At 43.3% G+C, this 25,322-nt stretch overlaps 1 protein-coding gene across 6 annotated transcripts in view; it reads right to left on the bottom strand.

Moving 5' to 3' along the window:
* Positions 1-8,460: 8,460 nt before the first annotated feature.
* The window catches only part of LOC137379412 (EF-hand calcium-binding domain-containing protein 6-like), a 120,074-nt gene continuing 103,212 nt past the window's right edge, over positions 8,461-25,322 (bottom strand). For all 6 annotated transcript variants that reach the window (XM_068050188.1, XM_068050187.1, XM_068050185.1 and 3 more), the window contains 7 exons: positions 24,914-25,024; positions 23,998-24,174; positions 23,387-23,540; positions 19,899-20,023; positions 15,840-15,973; positions 11,458-11,736; positions 8,461-9,518 (listed from right to left, as the gene is read on the bottom strand). In XM_068050188.1, the coding sequence (XP_067906289.1) occupies positions 9,508-9,518; positions 11,458-11,736; positions 15,840-15,973; positions 19,899-20,023; positions 23,387-23,540; positions 23,998-24,174; positions 24,914-25,024 (991 nt within the window). In that variant the 3' untranslated portion in view covers positions 8,461-9,507. The remainder of the gene's footprint in view (positions 9,519-11,457; positions 11,737-15,839; positions 15,974-19,898; positions 20,024-23,386; positions 23,541-23,997; positions 24,175-24,913; positions 25,025-25,322) is intronic.

Here is a 25,322-nt window from a genome sequence, read left to right on the forward strand (position 1 = left end):
GTATAAATGGGTGGTTGATGGTCGGCACAGACTCGGTGGGCCGAAGGGCCTGTTTCAGTGCTGTATCTCTAAACTAAACTAAACTATTAACTTCCCAGTCTCATCCTCCAAGGGACCAACATTCACTTTAGCTACTCTCTTCCCTTTTAAATACATATAAAAGTTTTTGCTATCTGTTTTTATATTTTGCGCTAGTTTTCTTTCATAATTTACCTTTGCTCTTTTTATTACTTTTTTAGTAACCCTTTGTTGATCTTTAAAAGTTTATCAATCTTCCAGCATGCCACTGGCCTTTGTAATATTGTATGCCTTAGTTTTTGTCTTTACGTTATCCTTAACTTCCTTGCTTAGCCATGGGTGTTTTTTTCCCCCTCTTATAATCTTTCTTCCTCTCTGGAATATATTTTACTTGGGAGGAATTGAATATCTACTTAAACATCTGCCACTGTTCATCAACTGTCCTACTTTTTATTCTTCCTGCCCAGTCCACTAAAGCCATATCTGTCCTCATGCCTATGTAATTACCTTTGTTTAACAGTTTCTCGTCCTCAAACTGAATTTGAAATTCTAGCATGCTATGATCACTCTTCCCTAGAGGATCCTTAACTATGAGATCTTTAATTAATGCCACCTCAGTACACAATACCAAATCTTGAATAGCCTGCTTCCTGGCTGGTTCCACAACATATTGCCCCCCAAAAAATCTCTAATACATTCAATGAACTCTCCCTCGAGGCTACCCTTGCCAATTTGATTAATCCAGTCTATATGCATATTAAAATCACCCATGATTATTGCCGTACCTTTCTTACAAGCCCCCAGTATTTGCTGATTTATACTGTGCCCCACTGCTGGACTACTGTTTGGGGATCTATAGATTACTCCCACCAGGGACTTCTTCCCTTGCTATTTCTTATTTCTACCCAGACTAATTCTACATCTTGATCTCCAGTGCCTATATCGTTTCTCACTACAGTACTAATCTCTTCCTTTACTAACAAAGCTACACCACCTCCTTTCCTTCCTGTCTATCCTTCCAAAATACTGAGTACCCTTGGATATTCAATTCCCAAACCTGATTTCCTTGCAACCACGTCTCAGTAATCGCCACTAAATAATATCCATTCGTCTTTGTTTGCGCTGTTAACTCATTTATTTTATTCCGAATGCTTTGTGCATTCAGATACAAAACCTTTAAGTTTGTTCTATTATCAGATTTCCCTACTCTTGTACAATTCCTTGGTGCAATATGGAGTTCACACATTCTGTCACTTCCTTTTATTTTCTGGCAACAATCTGCCTCATCACTAACCTGCACTCCTACCTTCTCCTTTAACTTTGACTTCCTGTTTTTCCATGCAACTGAACCCTCCCCCCCAACTATTTAGTTTAAAGCCTTATCTACAGGCCTAGTTATGCGATTCGCCAGGACTCTGGTCCCAGCACGATTCAGGTGGAGCCCGTCCCACTGGAACAGCTCCCTCCTTCCCCAGTACTGGTGCCAATGTCCCATGAATTCAAACCCATTTCTCCCACACCAATCTTTGAGCCACGCATTTACCTCCTTCATCTTATCGACCCTGTGCCAATTAGCTCATGGCTCAAGTAGTAATCCAGATGAAACAGGTGAAACTTCAAATTACTTTTAAATATGACACCTCCATAGATCCGTATCAATAAAAGTAAAATCTAAAAAAATTGTCTTTATTACATATGATGCAAAAGATATATATTTTCATGGATTCAGCTTTGTAATTGTGGCTTTAAAAGCTGGTGATTACACCCCCCTCGATTTCCTGTTTTTATTTTGGATTTCCAACATTCGCAATATATTGTCTTTTGTAATCATGAATAATCGTTATGCCTGAGGCATGTACACAGAATGTAGGATGATAGCAGCAGGAGTCCATTCAGCCCCTTGAGCCTATTCTACACCATTCAATCAAATCATCACTGATCTATATATCAACTCCATTGTCCCACCTTTGCTCCATATCTCTTGATACCATTACCCAACAAATATCTGTTGATCTCAATTTCCATTTTTTTGGGAGTTGTTCCAGATTTCCACTCCCCTTTGTGTGAAGAAGTGCTGCCTGACATCACCCCTTGAACGAGTGGCTCTAATTTTAAGATTGTTTTCCCTTGTTCTTTCCAATGTTTGATTTGTTTGCCTCTGTCTGTGTGTTTGTTATGCCCAGTACAGACATGTCCTATTTATAACTTTAAACATGGACTATATTCAGCATAGCATCTTCTGGAAATGAATCTTTTTGTTTTAAATGAACCACAATGGACATCAAAAGATGACATGGGCTGCTAATTTGGCTGCCGAAGGTCACATGACATTGATTTGTGTATTCAAGAACTGACTCACTGCCTGAGAGAACAGAATACGTTCCAGACGAAGAGGTGTCATCAATGCCCATCCTGAAACCATCGGGAGATATTCCAGAATTGAATGGTTTTTACCTGAACTGAACAAGGTAATTGTCTGAACCCTCCTCAGGAAGAATGTCTTAGAACAATAAACAGGATGAGGTTAATCAACCTAGACCCCACCATATTTGGAAAGAGAACTGTGAGCAGTCACATGGTTGAGCAACCATGTTGGTCTCCTTTTAAAAAATCTTTAAAATACAGACTGCAGAAAAAGCAGAAAGCAGACCAGTCCATAACATCGCGGTGTAAAAGAACTGGAGACTGTAACATCTTGGAGTCTCCGAACCTGTTCCTTTTCAAGTCGACGAGTACAGAAAACCAACCTCCTACTAACGAATGTACAAGCAACTAACTTCATGACCTACTGAAAATCCACCTCTTTGAGAGAATCCTGGAACAACTTTGATAATACAACTCCAGCTATTGAATCCACCTAACTGCATTTCGGGAGTGAAAACACCTCCTTCACCGGGCCCACGACGCATGCCTTTTCCTCAAGGTGAGCCAAATCATGTGACTCCTGAGCTATTCCTTTGCTTGTAATTTGTTAAAGTGCACGATCCTATTTAAAGGCTTTCTTTCTCAAATGCGTGTGTGAGTGGTGAGCGAGTGTTGTAGCGTCAGACTTTTAAGGTGCATATGTGAATAAAAATAATCCTCCTTTAAACCCACAAAAAGCGTGCTGCTGGTTATTCAAATTGGCCACACACTCAGGGTTTAAGAAACACACACACCTTCCTTTTCAAAACATACTGATTATGGACCGAAAAGGGAAAAGAACTGGGGTTTAAGTTTAAGTTCTCTCTCAATTCTGTCTGTAACAGTGTTGTTAAAAGTCTTTAAATCCTATAGTGACTCTGGATCAGAGGAGAACTCATAAACACAAGGGTGATCTATTTCCCATTAAGATTGATTTTATTTGAGCATGATTTTAATCAGGGCCTGCTCCTTTATTTGAGGGCACTGTCACTGTTGTCCACACATATTTGGCTGCAAGTTTCCAAATCAGAATTTTAAATGAGAAGTTAAGTAAAAATCTAGCTTACAAACATACACTTTATGCAGCAGTTTGTTATGGAATGGGATTTATAGCTTTGTGGTGCAACTGCACCTTTAAAAATTAATTCTCGGAATGTGGGCATCGCTGGCCAGGCCAGCATTTATTGCCCATTACTAATTGCCCTTGAGAAGGTGGTGGTGAGCTGCCTTCTTGAACTGTTGCAGTCCATGTGGGGTAGGTACACCCACAGTGCTGTTAGGAAGGGAGTTCCAGGATTTTGACCCAGTGACAGTGAAGGAACGGCGATATAGTTCCAACTCAGGATGGTGTGTGACTTAGAGGGGAACTTGGAGGTGGTTCTGTTCTCATGCATCTGCTTCCCTTGTCTTTCTACATGGTGGAGGTCATTGGTTTGGGGTACTGTTGAAGAAGCCTCGGCGAGTTCCATAAGTCTATATGTTAATGTCCCTCACATCATTGATATAATGTCCTGTCTGCTTCCACTTCACATTGGGTAGGTCTTTGAGGGGCTACTCAACGTGACACTTGGCCCATTTACTGACACTCAATATGGCCCCAAGCTCCTTCTTTATTTTATAATTGATCCCTGATTTTAACCTACCCTGCCCTCTGAGAAGGTGTTTGGACTAGAGTCAGAAGCCCACTCGATTCTGTGCTCCATTGACCAGAGTTGGGTTAAAATTAGGGCCCTGGTGTTTGTGAGTCATGAGATTCAAATCAAGACTAATTAATGCCAAATATTTAAAATATAAACTTTGTGGAGCTTTACTGAGATAGCTTCAATAACTAAGCGGAGTCTAAATGGAAAAGTCCTGGGGAAAATTGATGTACAGAGAGATTTGGGTGTTCAGGTCCATTGTTCCCTGAAGGTGGCAACGCAGGTAAATAGAGTGGTCAAGAAGGCATACGGCATACTTTCCTTCATCGGACAGGGTATTGAGTACAAGAGTTGGCAGGTCATGTTACAGTTGTATAGAACTTTGGTTCGGCCACATTTGGAATACTGCGTGCAGTTCTGGTCGCCACATTACCAAAAGGATGTGGATGCTTTGGAGAGGGTGCAGAGGAGGTTCACCAGGATGTTGCCTGGTATGGAGGGCGCTAGCTATGAAGAGAGGTTGAGTAGATTAGGATTATTTTCATTAGAAAGGCGGAGGTTGAGGGGGGACCTGATTGAGGTGTACAAAATCATGAGAGGTGTAGACAGGGTGGATAGCAAGAAGCTTTTTCCCAGAGTGGGGGATTCAATTACTAGGGGTCACGAGTTCAAAGTGAGAGGGGAAAGGTTTAGGGGGGATATGCGTGGAAAGTTCTTTACGCAGAGGGTGGTGGGTGCCTGGAACGCGTTGCCAGCGGAGGTGGTAGATGCGAACACAATAGCGTCTTTTAAGATGTATCTAGACAGATACATGAATGGGCAGGAAGCAAAGAGATACAGGCCCTTAGAAAATAGGCAACATGTTTCGATAGAGGATCTGGATCGGCGCAGGCTTGGAGGGCCGAAGGGCCTGTTCCTGTGCTGTAATTTTCTTTGTTCTTTGTTCTTTGTTCTAGTTACGTTGTCGGGTCTCTTCAAGTGAATGAAAATAAAAACTCAGCACACGATAACGTTCTTTTGTGTTACAAATAAAATGGCAGTAATGGAGAAAATGTCTGTAATTGTTTAATGTACAAAGTCACTTGTAATCAATCTACAAATCACAGAAATTCTAGAAACAGCACAGGAGGAGGTCATTCTGCCCATTGTGCCTGTGTCAGTACTAGCTCTTCAACTGAATCTATCTACTCTAATACTATTAACATCCCCTTTTCCCTGTAACATTTCATATTCTTCCTTTTCAAATACTTCGCCAATTCCTTTTTAAATGATGTTACAGTGTCTTTCTCAATAGCTTCTTGTGCTAGTGTTCTATGTCCAATAATAGCGAATACATAGATCCTGCCGAGTATCCTGGAGTATTAGGGCCACAAAGAAAGATTAAACCCATAAATAAAAGCAAAATACTGCAGCTGCTGGAAATCTGAAATAAAAACAGAAAGTGCTAGAAATACTCTGCAGGTCAGGCAGCATCTGTGGAGAGGGAAGCGGAGTTAACATTTCATGTCTGTGACCTTTCATCAGAACTGGCAAAGGTTAGAAATGTAGTAGGTTTTAAGCGAGTGAAGTGGGGGAGGCAGTTTGGTGGGGGAAGAGAACAAAAGGGAAGGTGTGTGATAGGGCAGAGAGCAGGAGAAATTGAATAACAAAGTTGTCATGGGACAAAAGCAAAGAGTGTGTTAATGCTTGTGGTGAAAGACAAAGCATTAGTCCAGAGAGAGTGTTAATAGCACTGTAATGAGCAACTTTGTCCACATGAAAGAACAGGTACATGGTTAAAAATAAAATAAAATAGCAAAAAAAAGAAAAATATAAAAAAAGGCCAGTCATTCTCTAAAATTGTTGAACTCAAGGTTGAGTCCGCGAGGCTGTAGAGTGCCTAATCGAAAGATGAGGTGCTGTTCCTCGAGCTTGCATTGATGTACACTGGAACACTGCAGCAATCCCAGAACAGAGATGTGGGCACGAGAACAGGGGGGAGTGTTGAAATGGCAAGCAACCGGAAGCTCGGGGTCATGCTTGTGGAGTGAGCGGAGGAGTTCTGCAAAGTGGTCATCCAACCTACGTTTGGTCTCCCCAATGTAGAGGCGACCACATTGTGAGCAGCGAATACAGTATACTAAATTGAAAGAAGTACAAGTAAATCACTGCTTCACCTGGAAGGATTGTTTAGGGCCTTGGATAATGAGGCGAGAGGAGGTAACAAGGCAAGTATTACACCTCCTGCGATTGCAGTGATTTATCCACAATGAGGAAACTGCACAGCAAGTAGTTAAATCCAAACATCACAAAGCAATAGGACTGAGCCTGGGCTTTGAGGACTCAATTACCAGGGCTTTGGAAAGAGGTGGGGTTGGGATGGGGTGGGGGAGAGAGTGGAGGAAAGAGAGGAAGGGGAGAGGAGAGTTGATGGGGTGAGGGAGAGAGGGAAGGGAGGGGAGAGATTGCAGAAGGGAAGGAATGAGGTGGAGGGGGGTGAGGGAGGAGGAAGAGGTAAGGAGGGTGGGTGGGAGGAGGGAGGGCTGGGGGAAGAGTAGCGGAGTGGTGGGTGGACCAGGGAGGAGGGAGAGAGAGGTGAGGAAAGTGAGGTGAGAGATGGGTGAGGGGAGAGGGGATGTGCACATGGGCCTACAAGCTGCAGTTTGGACATGTCTGCTGTAAAATAAAAATCATGAAGATCACCAACAAAACTCAGAGAATTTACTCAATGAAATTAAGTATACGCTCCAGAATTAAACATATTCTCGGATGTGCGCATACGCACTTGTGCCGTTTCCAATGACATACAGATCTGCTTATGCAGCTGGAAAGCTGCCTGTCTCGTAGTCAGCAACTCTTCCCTTCTGTATGTCGATCGACTCCACTTTCGAGAAGGTCACGTTTTTTTTAAATTCTGTTCAATGGATGTAGGTATCGCTGGCTAGGCCAGCATTTATTGCCCATTACTAATTGCCCTTGAGAAGGTGGTGATGAGCTGCCTTCTTGAACTGCTGCAGTCCATGTGGGGTAGGTACACCCACAGTGCTGTTAGGAAGGGAGTTCCAGGATTTTGACCTAGCGACTGTGAAGGAACGGCGATATAGTTCCAAGTCAGGATGGTGTGTGACTTGGAGGGGAACTTGCAGGTGGTGGTGTTCCCGTGCATTTGCTGCCCTTGTCCTTCTAATTGGTAGAGGTCATGGGTTTGGAAGGTGCTGTCGAAGGAGCCTTGGCGAGTAACTGCAGTGCATCTTGTAGATGGTACACACTGCTGCCACTGTGCGTCGGTGGTGAAGGAAGTGAATGTTTGTAGATGTGGTGCCAATCAAGTGGGCTGCTTTGTCCTGGATTGTGTTGAACCACTTGAGTGTTGTTGGAGCTGCACCCATCCAGGCAAGTGGAGAGTATTCCATCATACTCATGACTTGTGCCTTGTAGATAGTGGTCAGGCATTGGGGAATCAGGAGGTGAGTTACTCACTGTAAAATTCCCAGCCTCTGACCTGCTCTTGTAGCTACAGTATTTATATGGCTGGTCCAGTTCAGTTTCTGGTCAATGGTAGCCCCTAGGATGTTGATTGTGGGGGTAATGCCATTGAATGTCAAGGGGAAATGGTTAGATTCTCTCTTGTTTGAGATGATCATTACCTGGCACTTGTGTGGCGCGAATGTTACTTTCCACTTATCAGCCCAAGCCTGAATGTTGTCCAGCTTCAGACAGCTTCATTATCTGAGGAGTTTTGAATAGAACTGAACATTGTGCAATCATCAGCGAACATCCCCACTTCTGACCTTATGTGGATTGATGAAGCAGCTGAAGATGGTTGGGCCTCGGACACTAACCTAAGGAACTCCTGCAGTGATGTCCTGGGACTGACATGGTTGGCCTCCAACAAACACAACCATCTTCCTTTGAGCTAGGTATGACTCCAACCAGTGGAGACTTGCATAAGTCTACATGTTAATGTCATTAAATGCATTGATACAATGACCTCTCGGCATCTATTTCCCACTGAATTGAGCTGTGTGGGGCGACTCAGCGTGACACTTGGCCCATTTACTGACACTCAATGTGGCTCCAAGCTCCTTATATATTTTATACGTGAGCCCTGATTTTAACCTACCCTGCCCTCTGGGAAGGGGTTTGGACTAGAGTCAGAAGCCCACTCGATTCTGTGCTCCATTGACCAGAGTTGGGTTAAAATTAGGGCCCTGGTGTTTGTGAGTCACAAAGTTCAAATCGAGACTATTTAATGCCAAATGATTAAAATATAACCTTTGTGGCGTTTTACTGAGGTAGCTTAAATAAATAAGGGGAGTTTAGTTATGTTGTCGGGTCTCTTCAGCTCAATGAAAATAAATAAAAACTCAGTACACGATAATGTTCTTTCGTGTTACAAATTAAACAGCAATCATGGAGAAATGTTTGTAATTGTTTAATGTATAAAGTCAATTGTAATCAATCTTCAAATCATCGACATTCTAGAAAAAGCACAGGAGGAGGCTATTCAGCCCATTGTGTCTATATCAGTACTAGCCCGTCAACTGAATCTATCTACCCGAATGTCATTAATATCCCCCTTTCCACATATCCTTTGATATTCTTCCTTTTCAAATCCTTATCCAAAACCATGAAATACAAACACAGCAAACCAAAACGATTGAGCCTGGGTTTGAGGGTCAAATTACCAGGGCTATGAGAGGGAGCGAGGGGAGGATGAGGGAGGGGGAAAGGGGGTGAGGGGCTTAACGAGGGGGGAGGGGCAGTGGGAGGGGCTGAGAGAGAGAGGGGAAGGGAAGGAGAGAGAGGGTGAGGTGAAGAGGGTAGGACAAGAGTGGAAGAGTGAGTTGTGAGGGGGAGGAATGAGGGGGAACGGAAGGGCTTAGGGGAAGGGGATGGGATGGTTGAGGGGATGGCTATGGAGAGGAGGGGTGTGACAGGAAGGGTGAGGGAGACGAGTGTGGCGGGAGGGAAAGAGCGGGGTGAGGTGTGAATGGAGGGGGAGGGGTGAGAGGGGAGGAGTCAGGCATGAGTGGGAGGGAGAGGGATCAAGAGGAAGGGAAAGGGAGAGGCTGAATGGAACGGAAGCTGTGAGGGGGTGGGGTCTAGCGTGGTAGGGGGAACGCAGACATGGGTCTATGAGCTGCTGTTTGGTCACCCCTGCTCTGAAAAACATCAAAAATGCACAAACCTAAAATTACCGCACTTAAAAATGAATGCCTTGATTTTACAAGAATATACACATCTACACTTGGAACATTGATTTAGAAAGATTAATGCAGTGTTTGTAACCTTCAGGTCAGGGTTCCATTCGTTTCCTGGTCTGGTCTATATTGATGAGTGGGTGATTTGAGTACTGCCACACTGGCTGTGATACTGGCTGAGAGAGATCCACTTCCCAATTCTGTTTCTCAATGTCACCATGCACCATTAGTGTGCATTGATATCATAATGGTTCCATTTACCGCTAGACCACCGCTGTAATCATAATTTTAAAAATAACATTACATATTTTGGAATCCAGTTTTTATGTTTTATATTTTAGGTAAGGGATTCGCTGTGACTTAGTGGGTAGTGCTCTTGCCTCTGAGTCAGAAGGATGTGGGCTCAAGACCCGCACCAAAGACTCAAGAAAATAATCCAGGCTGACACTCCCAGTGCACTGAGGGAGTGCTGCACTGTCAGAGGTGCCATCTTTCAGATTAGACATTAATCCGCGGTCCCGTCTGTCTCTCAGGTGAGCATAAATGATCCCATGGTACTATTCGAAGAAGAGCAGGAAAGTTCTCCCCAGTGTCCTAACCGACATTTATCCCTCAATACATAACACACAGGACCATCTGCAAGATGCAGTGCAGCAACTTACCAAGGTTTCTTAGACAGCACCTCCCAAACCCACAACCCCTACCACCTAGAAGAACAAGCACAGCAGATGCATGGGAACACCACCACCTGCAAGGTCCCCTCCAAGTCACACACCATCCTGACTTGGAACTATATCGCCGTTCCTTCACTGTTGCTGGGTCAAAATCCTGGAACTCCCTTCCTAACAGCACTGTGGGTGTACCTGTACCATGGACTGCAGCGGTTCAAGAAGGCAGCTCATCACCACCTTCTCAAAGGGATGGGCAATAAATGCTGGCCTAGCCAGCGATGCCCACATCTGGGACCTAGGTGAATGGGGAATAAACCTGGGTATCTCCTTAACCAATCAGACTGAAGGATTGTGAAATGAGCAGCGCAGTCTCAACCAGGAAGTGTAACACTGAATATTTAATTCAATATCAAATCAAGTGCAGAAGCAGAAATAAAGGGAGGGAAAGAAAGTTTGTATTGAGAGATAAAAGGGAAACAGAAATAAAATGTAAAAACTCTAATTTTTTTTTAAAGTCTCCAACAACAAATAAAACCTGAAGGAATGAGACTCTGCACTTGTAATAGTTAATTTTCGATACCAGAGGGGTCGACTGGCAGAAATTATCACAAATCACATTATTAAGAAGGTAATTAGGCTTGAATTGACAAGACTTAACTTTCTGTGGTGAGTTTATCACATTACTATTTGTGGGATCTTGCTGTGCACAAATTGGCTGCTGTGATTCCTACATTAAAACAGTGACTGCACCAGCTGTTGTGGAACATTTTGAAATGTTTGCAATCTTCGGATTACCAAATCGTAGTCATCCCGCAAATGCTGTAGCTTGTCCTTTCATTTACTGATTACTGGGTAATAATGCATTTTATTAAGTGTGTCATTGATAAAATTACAATAAGAATTGGAGCACATTACAGATTTTCTTTTAAAGGATTCCTTGCCTGCCACACATACAATTGAACTGTATGTGGAGCCTCCATGTTTGTCCTCCTATGTTAACTAATCTCAGCCAAACCAGGTGTTGGGTGAGGACAGTATCTCACTCGGCAGTCCTACGCTGTCACATTTCAGCAAGTTCTGACCATATTGCTACAGAAAAGATTTGAAGATAGGAGTAATTCAAATTTTTTTTTAGCAACAAAAATAACTTGCATTTATAGTGCGCCCGTAACATTGTAAAACCTCCCAAAAATTTCACAAGAGCGTTATCAGTCAAGATTTGAAACTGAGTCACATAAGGAGATATTAGGACGGGTCACTGAGCTTGGTTTTAAGGAGCATCTTAAAGGAGGAGAGAGAGGCAGAGAGATTTAGAAAGGGAATCCCAGAGCTTAGGCCCCAAGCAACTGAAGGCACGGCCACCAATGGTGGGGTGGTGAAAATCGGGGCTGGACAAGAGGCCAGAATTGAAGGAGCGAAGAGATCTGGCAGGGTTTGTGGGGCTGGAGGAGATTACAGAGATAGGGAGTGGGTGAGGCCATGGACGGATGTGAAAACAAGGATGAAGCGGAAAGGTGAAAAATGGGCATTTATAACTTGTACCTTTCTCCTTTTTCGTGTAGGACTTCATAAATGGAATGTAATGAAACTCTGCATTCTTGTCCAGATCGTAGGCTGCACACAGTTTATCGACCTCCGTTGGTAGCAGATTCCACTTCAGACTCAAACAAAGTGCCTGAATGTCTCTGAATGACACTCTCCCTGTACCATGTGGGTCTCGTTCCTTCAGGACAGATTTCAGGTCGTTCCAATGTTTAATGATATCGCGCCGCAGTTTATTCTGGATGTGAGTAACGGGGTTTTGCTGCAGGTTATTTTCTCCTTGGGATATTTCAGAATAAAGGATTAGATACAGAGACAAGCACCACACTTCCAGGTTTGGTGACTTGATAAATTTATCAAAAACATAGAAAGCTGAAACTAAAGTCTTTTGGGGAAACAGAAGGACAAGTCGACAAGTAAGGATTTTTTTTTGTTAAAGTACAATTTTTACTTTCTGAAATGCTGCAAGTTGGTAGAAATACATTCTTCCACCCGCTTCCAAGTTGTTTGTTGAAGCTCCACTTTAGGACTTTAGCACATAAACCGGTGCAGTACTGAGGGACAGCTGCACTGTCAGAGTCACCGTCTTTCAGGTGAGATGTTAAACAGAGGCTCCGTCCTGGACTCCTTTGAGCATTGAAACTGGAGCCAAAGTTCCTCAACCTAATATTTAAACCTACTTAAAATTAATGGATTAACTAAATTAGCAAATAAAAGAATTCTGAATAAGTACGCCAGTGTTACTCAGCTAATGGTACACTCACAAAAGCTTTGGAATATTGATGCATTGTCTCAGTTCAGTTCAATTAATTGGCAAAAACATAGGAAGATAGGAACAGGAGTAGGCCATCCAGCCCCTCGAGTCTGTCCCACCATTCAATGAGATCATGGCTGATCACGGCCTAACTCCATACACCTGCCTTTGGCCCATATCCCTTAATATCTTTGCTTAACAAAAATCTCTCAGATTTAAAATTAACAACTGTTCTAGCTTCAACTGCTGTTTGCGTGAAAAAGTGCTTCCTAACATCTCTCCCGAACGGTCTGGTCCTAATTTTTAGACTATGCTCCCTAGTTTTAGAATCTCCAACCAGTGGAAGTAGTTTATCTTTATCTAGCCTGTCTTTTCCTGTTAATATCTTGAAGACTTCAATCAGATCACCCCTTAACCTTCTAAATTCTAGCGAAAACAGGCCTAATTTGTGTAATCTCTCCTCATAACTTAACCCCTGTAGTCCAGGTATCATTCTTGTAAACCTACATTGCACTCCCTGCAAGGCCAATATATCCTTCCTAAGGTGTGGTGCCCAGAACTGCTCACAGTACTCCAAGTGGGGTCTAACCAGGGTTTTGTACAGCTGCAGCATAACCTGTGTCTTTATACTCAAATCCTCTGGATATAAAGGCTAGCATTCCATTAGCCTTTTTGATTATTTTCTGCATCTGCTCGTGTCATTTTAAAGATCTATGCACCTGAACCCCCAAGTCTCTTTGGACATCCACTGTACTCAACCTCTTCCCATTTAGAAAGTACCCTGCTCTATCCTTTTTTGGTCCAAAATGGATAATCTCACACTTGCCTGCATTGAAATCCATCTGCCACAGATTTTTCAGACCTTCCTTAAGACCCTCGCCATTACCAGTGTGGGGCTGAAGGCACAGATGCCAAAAGTGAGATGAAGATTGAGGGGGAAGTTGGGGGGGGGGAACATGCAAAAGTGCTCAAGAGGCCTTTGACCCCATCCAGGGGTCAGCAACGTGTCTGTGGTAAAAATTTTGAGGTTTGTGACTGGTAATTTCAAGAATGAGAAATTTCCCATCGACTGCTTCTTCCCAGAAAAGTCCGACTTTTAAAAACTTCACAGCCGTCAGTTTCACAGCTGACAGGTGCTGTGAGCAGGAACAGCGGTTTCAAGTTTGAGTTTTTCCGGCAGGTTCTGTTTATTTTTTTAGAAGCCCAGCAAAAACCCCAAACTTGTCCTGAGTTCGGAAGCCACTGTACCTGCTCCCAGCGCCTGTCAGCTGTGAAACTGACCAATCACAAAACTGCTCTGGGGAGAGTTCCCACTCTCTGCAACTGTCACAGAGAGAGGGAGAGGGAGGGAGAGGAGGAGTGGAAGAGAGGGAGAGAGAGCGCGGGAGGGAGGGGGGAGAGGGAGAGAGGGATAAGGAGAGAGGGAGAGAGACGGGGAGAGAGAGAGGGTTGGAGAGAGGGACGACAAGAGAGAGGGAGATAGGGGAGGGGAGGGGGAGAGAGAGTGGGGGAGAGAGAGAGAGAGGGGAGAGAGAGAGGGAAGAGGGGGGAAGAGAGAGGGGGGAGAGAAAGAGGGGGGAGAGAAAGAGGGGGGAGAGGGAAGGGGAGAGAGGGGGAGTGAGAGAAAGAAAGAGAGAGAGAGGAGAGAGAAAGAAGGGGGAGCGAGAATGGGGGATAGAGAGTGGGGAGAGAGAGAGTGGAGCGTGAGAGAGTGTGGGGAGAGAGAATGGCGTGAGAGAGAGTGGAGTGAGGGGGTGAGGGGGAGGGAGAGAGAGAGTGGAGGGAGAGAGGGATGGACACAGAGGGAGGGAGGAAAGAGAAAGGGGGAGAGAGAGAGGGGAGAGAGATGGACACAGAGAGGGGATAGGGATTGACGCACAGAGGGAGCGAGAAAATGAGAGAGGAGAGAAAGAGATCAAGATCAGTCCTGACAGGTGGAGATCTATCTGGATTCTCTGCATCGCTACATCAAGTGTGTGCGCAGACATTGACTACTTGTGCAAGCTAAAACAATGCCAGATACTCACTAAATAGGGAGAAATGTGTTTTAAATCGGACTGTGTTTTGATGGTATTAGGTTGGCTGTACGCTTTATATACAAATTGATTGCCCCCAGGTCCGTGGCTGAGTCAGTGATTTTGTCAAATGTCCATGGTGCGAAATGTTGGTGCCTATCCCTGCCCCCATCACAGACCTCTCAATCCTTTATGTTCTCTGCATTTGCTTCAAACCTATTCCGATCTAACTTGCAGTTCGTTAACTCTATTTCTCTTTCTCCACAGATGTTGCCAGACCTGCTGAGTATTTTCAAGATTTTCTATTTCCATCTCAGAATTCCAGCATCTGCAGTATTTTGCTTTTGCTAAAAATAACTCCATTGTCTATGGGAGGCAGGCAGCTCCTGACTCCTGATTCCCTCGGCACTACCCCTGCACTTCTCGGATCCAAAGGGCCCAGCCTGGTTACTTTGCTTCTGACGTGTACACAACTTCAAAGCATCTCAGCAAAAAACTCAAAGCAATTACATTTCATTTTAAAAGAGGGCAGTTAATGTTTGGGATTCATGGGATGCAAGGGTTATCCTCTGGGGAAAGATTGAGTAGAATGGACCTATATTATCTGGAGTTTAGAAGAATGAGAGGTGATCTCATTGAAATGTATAAAATTCTTAGAGGGCATAACAGGTAGCTGCTGAGAGGCTGTTCCCCCCTGGCTGGAGAATCCAGAACTAGAGGTCATAGGGTAAGAGGACAGCCATTTCGGACTGAGGTGAGGCGAACTGGTTTGAATCTTTGGAATTCTCTATCCCAGAGAGCTGTGGATGCTCAGTCAGGACCTAGTGTTATATATTCAGATTTAGATTTATAGATACAGCACTGAAACAGGCCCTTCGGCCCACCGAGTCTGTGCCGACCATTAACCACCCATTTTATACTAATCCTACACTAATCCCATATTCCTACCACATCCTCACCTGTCCCTATATTCCCCTACCACCTACCTATACTAGGGGCAATTTATAATGGTCAATTTACCTATCAACCTGCAAGTCTTTTGGCATGTGGGAGGAAACCGGAGCACCCGGAGGAAACCCACGCAGACACAGGGAGAACTTGCAAACTGTACACAGGCAGTACCCAGAATTGAACCCGGGTCACTGGAGCTGTGAGGCTGCGGTGCTAACCACTGCGCTACTGTTATACTATCTGTAAAATACTAGGAACTAATTGTTATATGTAAGTGTTCCAGTGGGGCCGCATTCATGGTTGTGCTGGAGAGTCATGTGACATGTCACAGGAAACCAGTCTCAAGCAGTCCTACAACAGGCAGCATGCTGGCTGAATGAATAAACAAAGACTCCAGCCTTTTCCAAGTCTTAAAGTGTGATTATTTCCAACATCTGGGAACCAGAAAACAACCAGAAGACGTAACACTGAGATCAGTAGATTTTTGGTTACCAGGGCAATCAAGAGATATAGGGATAGTGCGAGAAAGTGGAGTTGAGGTTGAAGATGAGCCATGATTGTATTGAGTGGCAGAGCAGGCCCGCGGGGCTATATGGCCTACCCCTGCTCTTATTTTTTGTTTTTATTCAAAATCATTAGAAAGACACAAAACATTCACCTACCCGAGTCCTTAACCTTTTTCAATCTGCTAAAATGTCGAAGAAATTTCCTCAATGAAATAGCTTCTACTGGGTAGCTGATCGGTAAACTATACCACAGCTTTTCAAGTTCCATAGGGAGGAGAATTACATTCATTCTAAAGAGAAGATTTCAATCAACAGCAGCAACAGAATGACTCACACTTACATAGGACACAATATAGACAATGCAATAATAATATGGGTCGGAATTCTCCTCCTAAACCTCTCCACCTCTTTCCCTTCCTTTTAAGAATTAAAACCTACCTCTTTCCTGTCCTAATATCTCCTTATGTAGCTCTGTGTCAAATTTTATTTGATAATTGCTCCCATCAAACACCTTGGGACATTTTACTAGATTAAAGGTGCTTTACAAATGGAAGTTTCTGTTATTACATGGTAGTGTATTGGTTATGTCACTGAGCTAAATCATCCAGAAGAACTTGAGTTCAAATCCAACCATGGTGTTTCTGAGATTTAGAATTCAGTTTAGAAACTAAACAAACCTGGAAATAAAAAGCTGGTCTCAGTAAAAGTGGTCATGAAGCTGTCAGGTTGTCATGAAAACCCAACTGGTTGTCTCATATCATTTACGGAAAGAAACCTGCCATCCTTATTATTTTGGGATACAGAATATGAGTAATTTGGGACATGACATGTGGTGAGTGCGTGTGTTTGGGGGGAACAGGTGACTTTGGATCTGTGGTTCCCAAAGCACTGGGGGTTTTCCTCATGTTATCCGAGTCTGTTGTAGACTCATTGATAGAAATTGATTGCTTGATTGATCAATATCTCCATTATCATTTCATCGTGTGACTACCAGAATAGTAGAAGGTGCACTAGATGGACCTTGATCTTTTTCATCTGGCGCTTCCCATGTTTCTATGTACCCAGTCTGGTGCTATATGTGATTCCAGTCCCACTCTAATGTGGTCGACTCTCAATTGCATTGTGAAGCCATTCACAAGTCATTCAGTTGCATCAAACCCACACAAGAGAGTCCACCACTATTTCTAAAGGCAATAAATAGCTGGCCATGCCAGCAACACCCACATCCTGACAATAAATAATTGAAAAGAAAGATCCCAAGACACTTAGAAAAGAGTGGTTGGGCAGAGATTAGGAGAGCTGACTGATGGAATAGTTAAAAGGATGAGTTTTGAGGAGGCTTTTGAATCTGGAGAGAGTAGTAGTGAGGCAGAGTTTTAGAAGGGAGTTTCAGAGAGCAGGGGGGGTACAATGGCTCTGCTCTTGGGGGATCAGTGGGAGGGAAAACAGAGAACTGGAAACGCAGAAGAGCCAAGGATGTGGACTTGGACATAAAACCAGAGGAAATTACAGAGGGACCATTGGGTGAAAGCATAAAGGGAGGACATAGATGATGAGTTCAATGTAACGGGTGATGTGGAGCCAACAGAAGTCAGTGTGGTCTGGGATGATGGGCGAATCGAACTTAGGACGTGGGCAGTAGGGTTAGATGATGTGGGTTCATGTGGGTTGGAGGATGGGAGGTGAGTTTGGAGTGGTATGGGAAATGTTGAGTGCAGAGATACTGAGGGCACCAATGAGTGTTTCGGGAGTGACAGAGCCGAGATAGAAGTAGGAGGTGTTCTTGGTGATGGACTAAATTTGAGGGTTGAAACTCCGCTCAAGATCCAGAAGGGCACTGAGAGTTGACACCATTGGGTTCAGTGTAAGCAAGCGACCAGGAAGAGGCAATGTTCCTGTTAAGCTGGATATGTATGTGGTTGTGAAGCAATCTAGAAGGTACCACACAGGTTGCTCACAAGTTGATCTCTGTAAGATACTGCAAGTGCATGAATGCGTAAAAAATTTAAAGGCACCACGCATTGAAATGAACAGGCCAAGCTCATAACAAAGAAAATGTAGAGGAAATAATGGGAGGGAGATGGAATTGAGGGTGAGATGCAAGTGAACAGGAAACCTTTGGTCTTACTTCATTATAGAGGGTACAAGCAACATCCCAGAATTAGCTGTAAGTCAAGAAATGGATGGGAGGGAGGAACTCAAGAAAGTTACAATCACCAGGGAAGTGGTACTGCACAAATTGTTGGAGTTGCGGGCTGACAAGTGCCCGGGTCCTGATGGGCTTCATCCTAGGGTGTTAAAAGAAGTGGCTAGTGAGATAGTTGATGCGTTACTTTTAATTTTCCAAAATTCCCTAAATTCGGGGAAGGTTTCGTTAGATTAGAAAATAGCGAATGTAACTCCTTTATTCAAAAAGGGAGGGAGACAGAAAGCAGGAAACTACAGGCCAGTTAGCTTAACATCTTAGGGAAAATGTTAGAAGCGATAATTAAAGACGTTATAGCAGGGCATTTAGAAAAATTCAAGGTAATCAGGCAGAGTCAACATGGATTTGTGAAAGGAAAATCATGTTTAACTAATTTATTGGAGTTCTTTGATGGAGTTACATGTGCTGTGGGTAAAGGGGAACCAGTGGATGTATTGTACTTAGATTTCCAGAAGGCATTTGATAAGGTGTCACATCAAAGGTTATTGCAGAAAATAAAAGCTCCAAGTGTAGGGGGTAACATATTGGCATGGATAGAAGATTGGCTATCTAACAGGAAACTGAGAGTAGACATAAATGGGTCATTTTCTGGTTGGCAAGGTGTGCCACAGGGATCTGTGCTGGGGCCTCAACTTTTTACAATTTATATAAATGACTTAGATGAAGGGATCAAAGGTATGGTTGCTAAATTTGCTGATGACACAAAGATAGGTAGGAAAGTCACTTGTGAAGAGGACATAAGGAGGCTACAAAGGGATATAGATAGGTTAAGTGAGTCGGCAAAGACCTGGCAAATGGGAGTATAATGTGGGAAAGTGGGAAATTGTCCATTTTGGCAGAAAGAATTTTTAAAAAGCATATTATCTAAATGGTGAAAGATTGCAGAGCTCTGAGATGCAGAGGGATCTGGGTGTCCTAGTGCATGAATCGCAAAAGGTTAGTATGCAGGTACAGCACGTAATTAGAAAGCTAATAGAATGTTGTCATTTATCATGAGGGGAATTGAATACAAAAGTAGGGAGGTTTTGCTTCAGTTATACAGGGCATTGGTGAGACCACATCTGGAGTACTGTGTACAGTACTGGTCTCCTTATTTAAGGATGTAAATACATTGGATGCAGTGCAGAGAAGGTTTATTAGACTAATACCTGGAATGGGTGGATTGTCTTATGAGGAAAGATTGGACAGGCTAGGCTTGTATCCGCTGGAACTTAGAAGAGTAAGAGGTGACTTGATTGAAACATATAAGATCCTGAGGGGTCTTGACAGGGTGGATGTGGAAAGGATGTTTCCCCTTGTGGCAGAATCTAGAACTAAGGGTCACTGTTTAAAAATAAGGGGTCACCCATTTAAGACAGAGATAAGGAGAAATATTTTTCTCTCAGAGGGTCACGAGTCTTTGGAATTCTCTTCCTCAAAAGGCAGTGGAAGCAGAGTCTTTGAATATTTTTAAGGCAGAGGTAGATAGATTCTTGATCAGCAAGGGGGTGAAAGGTTATCGGGGTAGGTGGAAATGTCGAGTAATCAGTTCAGCCATGAACTTATTGAATGGTGGAGCAGGCTCGAAGGGCCATGTGGTCTACTCCTGCTCCTAATTCGTATGTTCGTGTGTTGCCTATGTTTCACTGGAGGCTAATCTGTGATTTGGTGTCTGAAAGATAGCACAGTGGTTGATGGAGCCTGAGGTAATGTTGGAGAGGTAAAGTTTGAGTCTCTGGTATAGATATGGATACTGCTCCCATCTGACGTTCCCATTAAAAAGCAGTCAATTTAATTTATAACCTAGTTCAAACCAATAGCAGATTGCAATCGCTCTTCAGGTCTCTCTACATGATGAAATCTTCCAACTGGTATGGAGGTAAATGAGACAAGGACATGGCAATCTCCTCACCCAAATAAAGCTGGGAGACCAACTTTGAAACAAATTCCAAGCATGTCTTTCACTCCCTACTGCCTACAGTAACTGCCAGTGAACCACTGAGCCCTTGCATTGTGTTAAGTAGCATTACCTTAGCAGCACACTATCCAGCTTCTCCTTATCTGCTGTGCACTCATCGTTGATGCAAACGTTTATGAAAACCTTACAAAAGGAGCGGAATTTTCTTTGCAGGAGGCCCCAGACTAAGGCCCTCAGCTGGAAAAGTCGGAACAGGGAAAACACCATCAGTAGAGGGAGAGCATGTCCTCATTCTCCACATATTCAGCGTAGTGATATCTGAATCATATTTACAAACTTGAATCAATACCAATTTGCACTAACATAGTAAAAGGTCCCAAGGAGCTTCACAGAAGTGTTATCAAACAATATTTGACACCGTGGCATATAAGGAGCAACCAGGACAGGTGACCAAAAGCTTAGTCAAAGAGGTAGGCTTTAAGAAGCATCTTAAAAGGAGGGAATTGCATAGCTTAGGGCCTGGGCATCTGAAGGCACGGCCACCAATGGTGGAGCAATTAAAATCAGGAATGCTCAAAAGGCCAGAATTGGAGGAGTGCAGAGATCTTGGAGGGTTGTGGCTGGAGAAGGTTACAGCAATAAGGAGGGGGAAAGGGCCAAGGAGGGATTTGAAAACAAGGATGAGAATTTTAAATCAAGGTTTTGCCAGACCAGCAGCCAATGTAGGTCAGCGAGCAACAGGGGTGATAGGTGAATAGAAATTGGTGCGAGGTGGGATATGGCAGCAATATTTTGAATGAGATCAAGTTACCAAGGGTGGAAGGTCAGCCAGGAGAAGGTCACGATACCCACCTGGAGCCATGTAATCTCCTGGAAGAGGATAAAAACGAGACCAGGAGAAGGAGATAAGGCAAGAGATGATTGCAGCCGGTGCAGGTGGAGTAGGGAAGCCTGGGATAGGGAGAGTCATTAGAGTTCCTTATGGGGACCACAAGGAAACCTTTACAAAACAAAAGTGACAAATATTTCAGTCCTGTTCTGGATCAGGTGCTTCTCAGCACCTCAGCTCCCAGTGACCCCGGTGAGCCGTGTAACAGGAGCTAAATGCACCGTTCCCGGTTAAAATATTATTGGGGTCTTAAAAAGGTCATCAGACCCTGGCTGTTAAATGTGAGTGAGGTCCTCACCTGCTTGGAGTAAGGGCCTCAGACACTTCCTGAAATGTGCCTGTTAAAATTGCAGTGTGTACAATATTGGTCTCCTTATTTAAAGAAGGATGTAAATGCGTTGAAAGCAGTTCAGAGAAGGTTTACTAGACTAATACCTGGAATGGGCGAGTTATCTTATGAGGAAAGGTTTGACAGGCTAGGCGGTACCATTGGAGTTTAGAAGAGTAAGAGGCGACTTGATTGAACCATATAAGATCATGAGGGGTCTTGACAGGGTGGATGTGGAAAGGATGTTTTCCCTTGTGGGAGAATCTAGAACTAGGGGTCACTGTTTAAAAATAAGGGGCCACCCATTTAAGGCAGAGATGAGGAGAAATGTTTTCTCTCGGAGGGTCATGAGTCTTTGGAATTCTCTTCCTCAAAAGGTGGTGGAAGCAGAGTTTTGAATATTTTTAAGGCAGAGGTAGATAGATTCTTGATAAGCAAGGGGGGTGAAAGGTTATTGGGGGTAGGTGGGAATGTGGAGTTAAGGTTACAATCAGATTGGCCATGATCTTATTGAATGGCCGAGGAGGCTCGAGGGGCTGAGTGGCCTACTCCTGCTCCTAATTTGTATGTTTGTATGCATGGGGAGAGGTGAATAGGATGCTGCCCCATTTCTGTGCAGTGGGGGAAGGTTAAAATTGGGTCATAAGCTAGGCTCATGTAGTTTGCTCTCTCGGAGGCTCTGTGAGCCACACTGGCAGTGAGGATATGGCGACATTGTAGGGCCATTCTGTGACCCACACTGACCAGTGTCCTGGCCAATATTTATCCCTCTACCAACACTACTTAAAAACACATGATCTGGTCATTATCACATAGCTGTTTGTGGGAGCTTGCTGTGCACAAATTGGCTGCTGCATTATACCTCTGTTACTGTAAAGCACTTTGGGAAGTCCTGAGATTATGACAGACACTATAAAAATATATTTCTGCCAATTTAAAGCAGGTGCTAACCCATTCACTGTACATGGCATAACATAACCACCAAAATAACATTCATTCACTATCATTGAAGATGATCATTTCCAGCTTCATTTATATTTTGAATGGTTCAATTTCATTAACGAATAGAGAGAAATGTTTTAGTTCCTTAGTTGACTGAGTGAGCGGGCCTTCTTATATTATATGACATTACGTTGTGACAGCAATGTGTTAATATTTAACAAAAGCGACACAACTCAAATTAAAGGGAGGCAGTGGTGTAGTGGTATTGTCACTGGACTAGTAAACCAGAGACCCAGGGTATTGCTCTGGGGACATGGGTTCAAATCCCACCACAGCAGAAGGTGGAATTTGAATTCAATTAATAAATCTGGAATTAAAAAGCTAGTCTAGTGATGGCCATGAAACGATTGTTGTAAAAACCCATCTGGTTCACTAATGTCCTTTAGGGAAGGAAATCTGCCATCCTTACCTGGTCTGGCCTACATGTGACTCCAGACCCACAGCAATGTGGTTGACTCTTACATGCCCTCTGAAATGGCCTAGCAAGCCACTCAGTTAGGGCAATTAGGGATGGCCTGGCCAGCGACGCCCACATCCCATGAGTGAAAAAAACCCACTGCAACAGGCATTTCAAAACAAATAAGCAGAAAGTAATTTGAGTATTTTATGAAACTATGGGCCTAGATTTTGCTGGAGTGGGGCATCTCCTGGCGTGCCCCATTAGTTAAACTTTCTCCTTCACCCTTGCGTTTGAAAAGTTTTTGCACTGTAACCTTTTGGGAATGTGAGCTGATAACATCTGCGAGGATAACTGGGAAATCTGGACCTTAGTGAATGACAGAGTCAACCGTCTATCTCCTTAACCAATAAGATATCAGGATTGGGAAAGAAACAGAGGAACAATAGAGAAGGAAATTGAGTGAATTCGACTAAAATCAGGCACAGAAAGATAAATAAAGAGAGGGAAAGAAAGATTTGATTAAGAGAAAGAGAGAAAGGAAAAGTAAAAAAAAAAGTAAAGAATAAAAAATCTCTAAGAACACTTTTCTAGCTGCAGGAATGAGACTCCACAGTTTCAATCGTTCCCTTTCTGGACTGGAGAGGTTGAGTGGCATTGCAGGAACAGAAATCTTATCATAAAAATGATTCTTACGCTATTAAATACCAGCCCTAACTTTCTGTGGCGACTTTACTGAGTCATTAATCCGCAAATGCTGCAATTTCTTGACACTCACTGGGAGGTTGAAGACGAGCTGCCGTTTTCATGAGACTAATGGCGGAGCACCACAAATCGTCCAGCAACTTCTGACGATCCACAACTCTCCCTTGCCATGAGTTACTAGGTAATTTACACATTAATAACAGCAAGTGCCACTAAACTCACTGTCATTTTCCCAGAAAATTCTGCGCTTAGCTTAAAATTCACAGTGATAAGGTTTACCTCTGGAAGAGAGCGTGGTTTCTGTGCATGGCTGTATCTCACCCAGTCACTCCCGAACCTGTCTATGTAACGTATTCTGTCTATACGCATGTTCTTATCCCTCATGAGGAGGGAACACTGGCCTACTTCTTGCTTCAGCTCTCCTGTGCTGGGTCTATATCAGAAAACAAAAACAAGAGGAAAGGATCAATCCATAGGTGACTGAATGTACTGGACCTTCTTGCAGAATTATAGAATGGTTACAGTAGAGAAGAAGACCATTCGGTCTGTCAAGTCAATAAATGGGAACTAAATTGTGACACTAATGTTTTAATATTCAACGAAAGCTACATAGCACATCTTAAACACTGCAATAGTCATTTTAAAACAAATAACCAGAAAATATTTTGAATATTATTTAATTTGTATGACAGGAAATTAAAACCTTTCAGTCCCAGTTCGATGATCTGTTTCCATTTTGGTCTTGACAAAGTGGGTATCACTCCCAATATCCACGATACATTTCAAAATATCAGACATCCTGGTTATGGAGACAACTGGGAGTCTAAATGAATGCAGGTGCGAGATATACTTCACCCAGAAACTATTTATGTCTCGGATATTTAACTCACCGGTTTTGAAAGAGGCACAGGAACTTCGGGTAGGAAACCAAATTGTTTTGTGGGCCACCAACTCTCGTCACAATGTTGTTGAGTTGATTCTCTGAGAGCTCGATCTGGAAATTCTTCTCAATGATTTCCTTAAATGCTTGAATGCTAACAGCCTCCTGTCCTGAAATTTCAACTTTTCTAACGGGTCAGAAAATTAGATTGAATTAATATATATCAAAGATCTTAGAAATACAGGAAATGGAGGAAGCCTTTCTAGTCTGTTCCACCATTCAATCAGATCAAAACTGATCTGCATCTTAACTCCATCTACCTGCCTTGGTTCCATGTCCATTAACACTCTTACCCAACCAGGATCTATCGCTCTCAGTTTTGCAAGTTCCAATTGACCCACAGCCTCAACAGCTCTTTTGGGGGAGCGAGTTCCGGATTTCCACTCCCCTTTGTGTGAAGAAGTGCTTCCTGACATCACCCCTGAATGGTCTGGCTCTAGTGTTAAGGTTCTGCCCCCTTGTTCTGGACTCCCCCCACCAGAGGAAATAGTTTCTCATTATTCAACCTATCAAATCATTTAATTATTTGAAACGTCTCAATTATATCATCTTTTAATCTTCTATGCTCTTCTATAAGGAACACAAACCTAGTTTATGCAACTAGAGGTGAGGTTCATTAAGTATTCAATACCCGAGCATTCCATCAGTCTCGAGTATTTTCTTTATCGTGCATAGAAAGGTACAGAACGAGAAAAAAATTCCACCACAAGCCTTCCAATGCATCCCAAAATTGAACACCCCCCAATCACCCGCTTTCAATTCCAATTCTTCCTTAAATTGACAAACACGAGCGCACACTGAGTTTCGGTTACTATCGATGTCTATCCATACGTTACTTAAATCTACAAAATAAAACATGTAAATACCTGAACGCTGCCAACAGCTGAAGGTAGAGCCTGTGACATTGGTTCAACAAACTAACCACAGCTTCTGAGGCTGTCAGACTGCACTTAGCGGCCCTCAAGCTTCCTCCATCGCTGACAAATCAATAAGAGATTCAAGGAAAAAAGCAGACAGTAATGCTGAGTTAGTAATTTAAGAAAAAGTTAAGTAAGCACTTCAAGAGGAAAAATATTAAAGGGCAAGGGGACAGAGGAGGAAACTAGGATCAGCGTAGAAAGCTCTGAGATGGTGCCATTGCCAATATTGGCCTGACACTCAACTGGACAAGCCATATAAATGCTTTGGCTACTAAAGCAGGTCAGAGGTTGAGTATTCTGTGAAGAGTAACTCACCTCCTGACACCCCAAAGCTTTGCCACCATTTACATGGTAC

The sequence above is a fragment of the Heterodontus francisci genome, chromosome 18, assembly GCF_036365525.1.
Source record: "Heterodontus francisci isolate sHetFra1 chromosome 18, sHetFra1.hap1, whole genome shotgun sequence".
NCBI classification, from domain to species: domain Eukaryota; kingdom Metazoa; phylum Chordata; class Chondrichthyes; order Heterodontiformes; family Heterodontidae; genus Heterodontus; species Heterodontus francisci.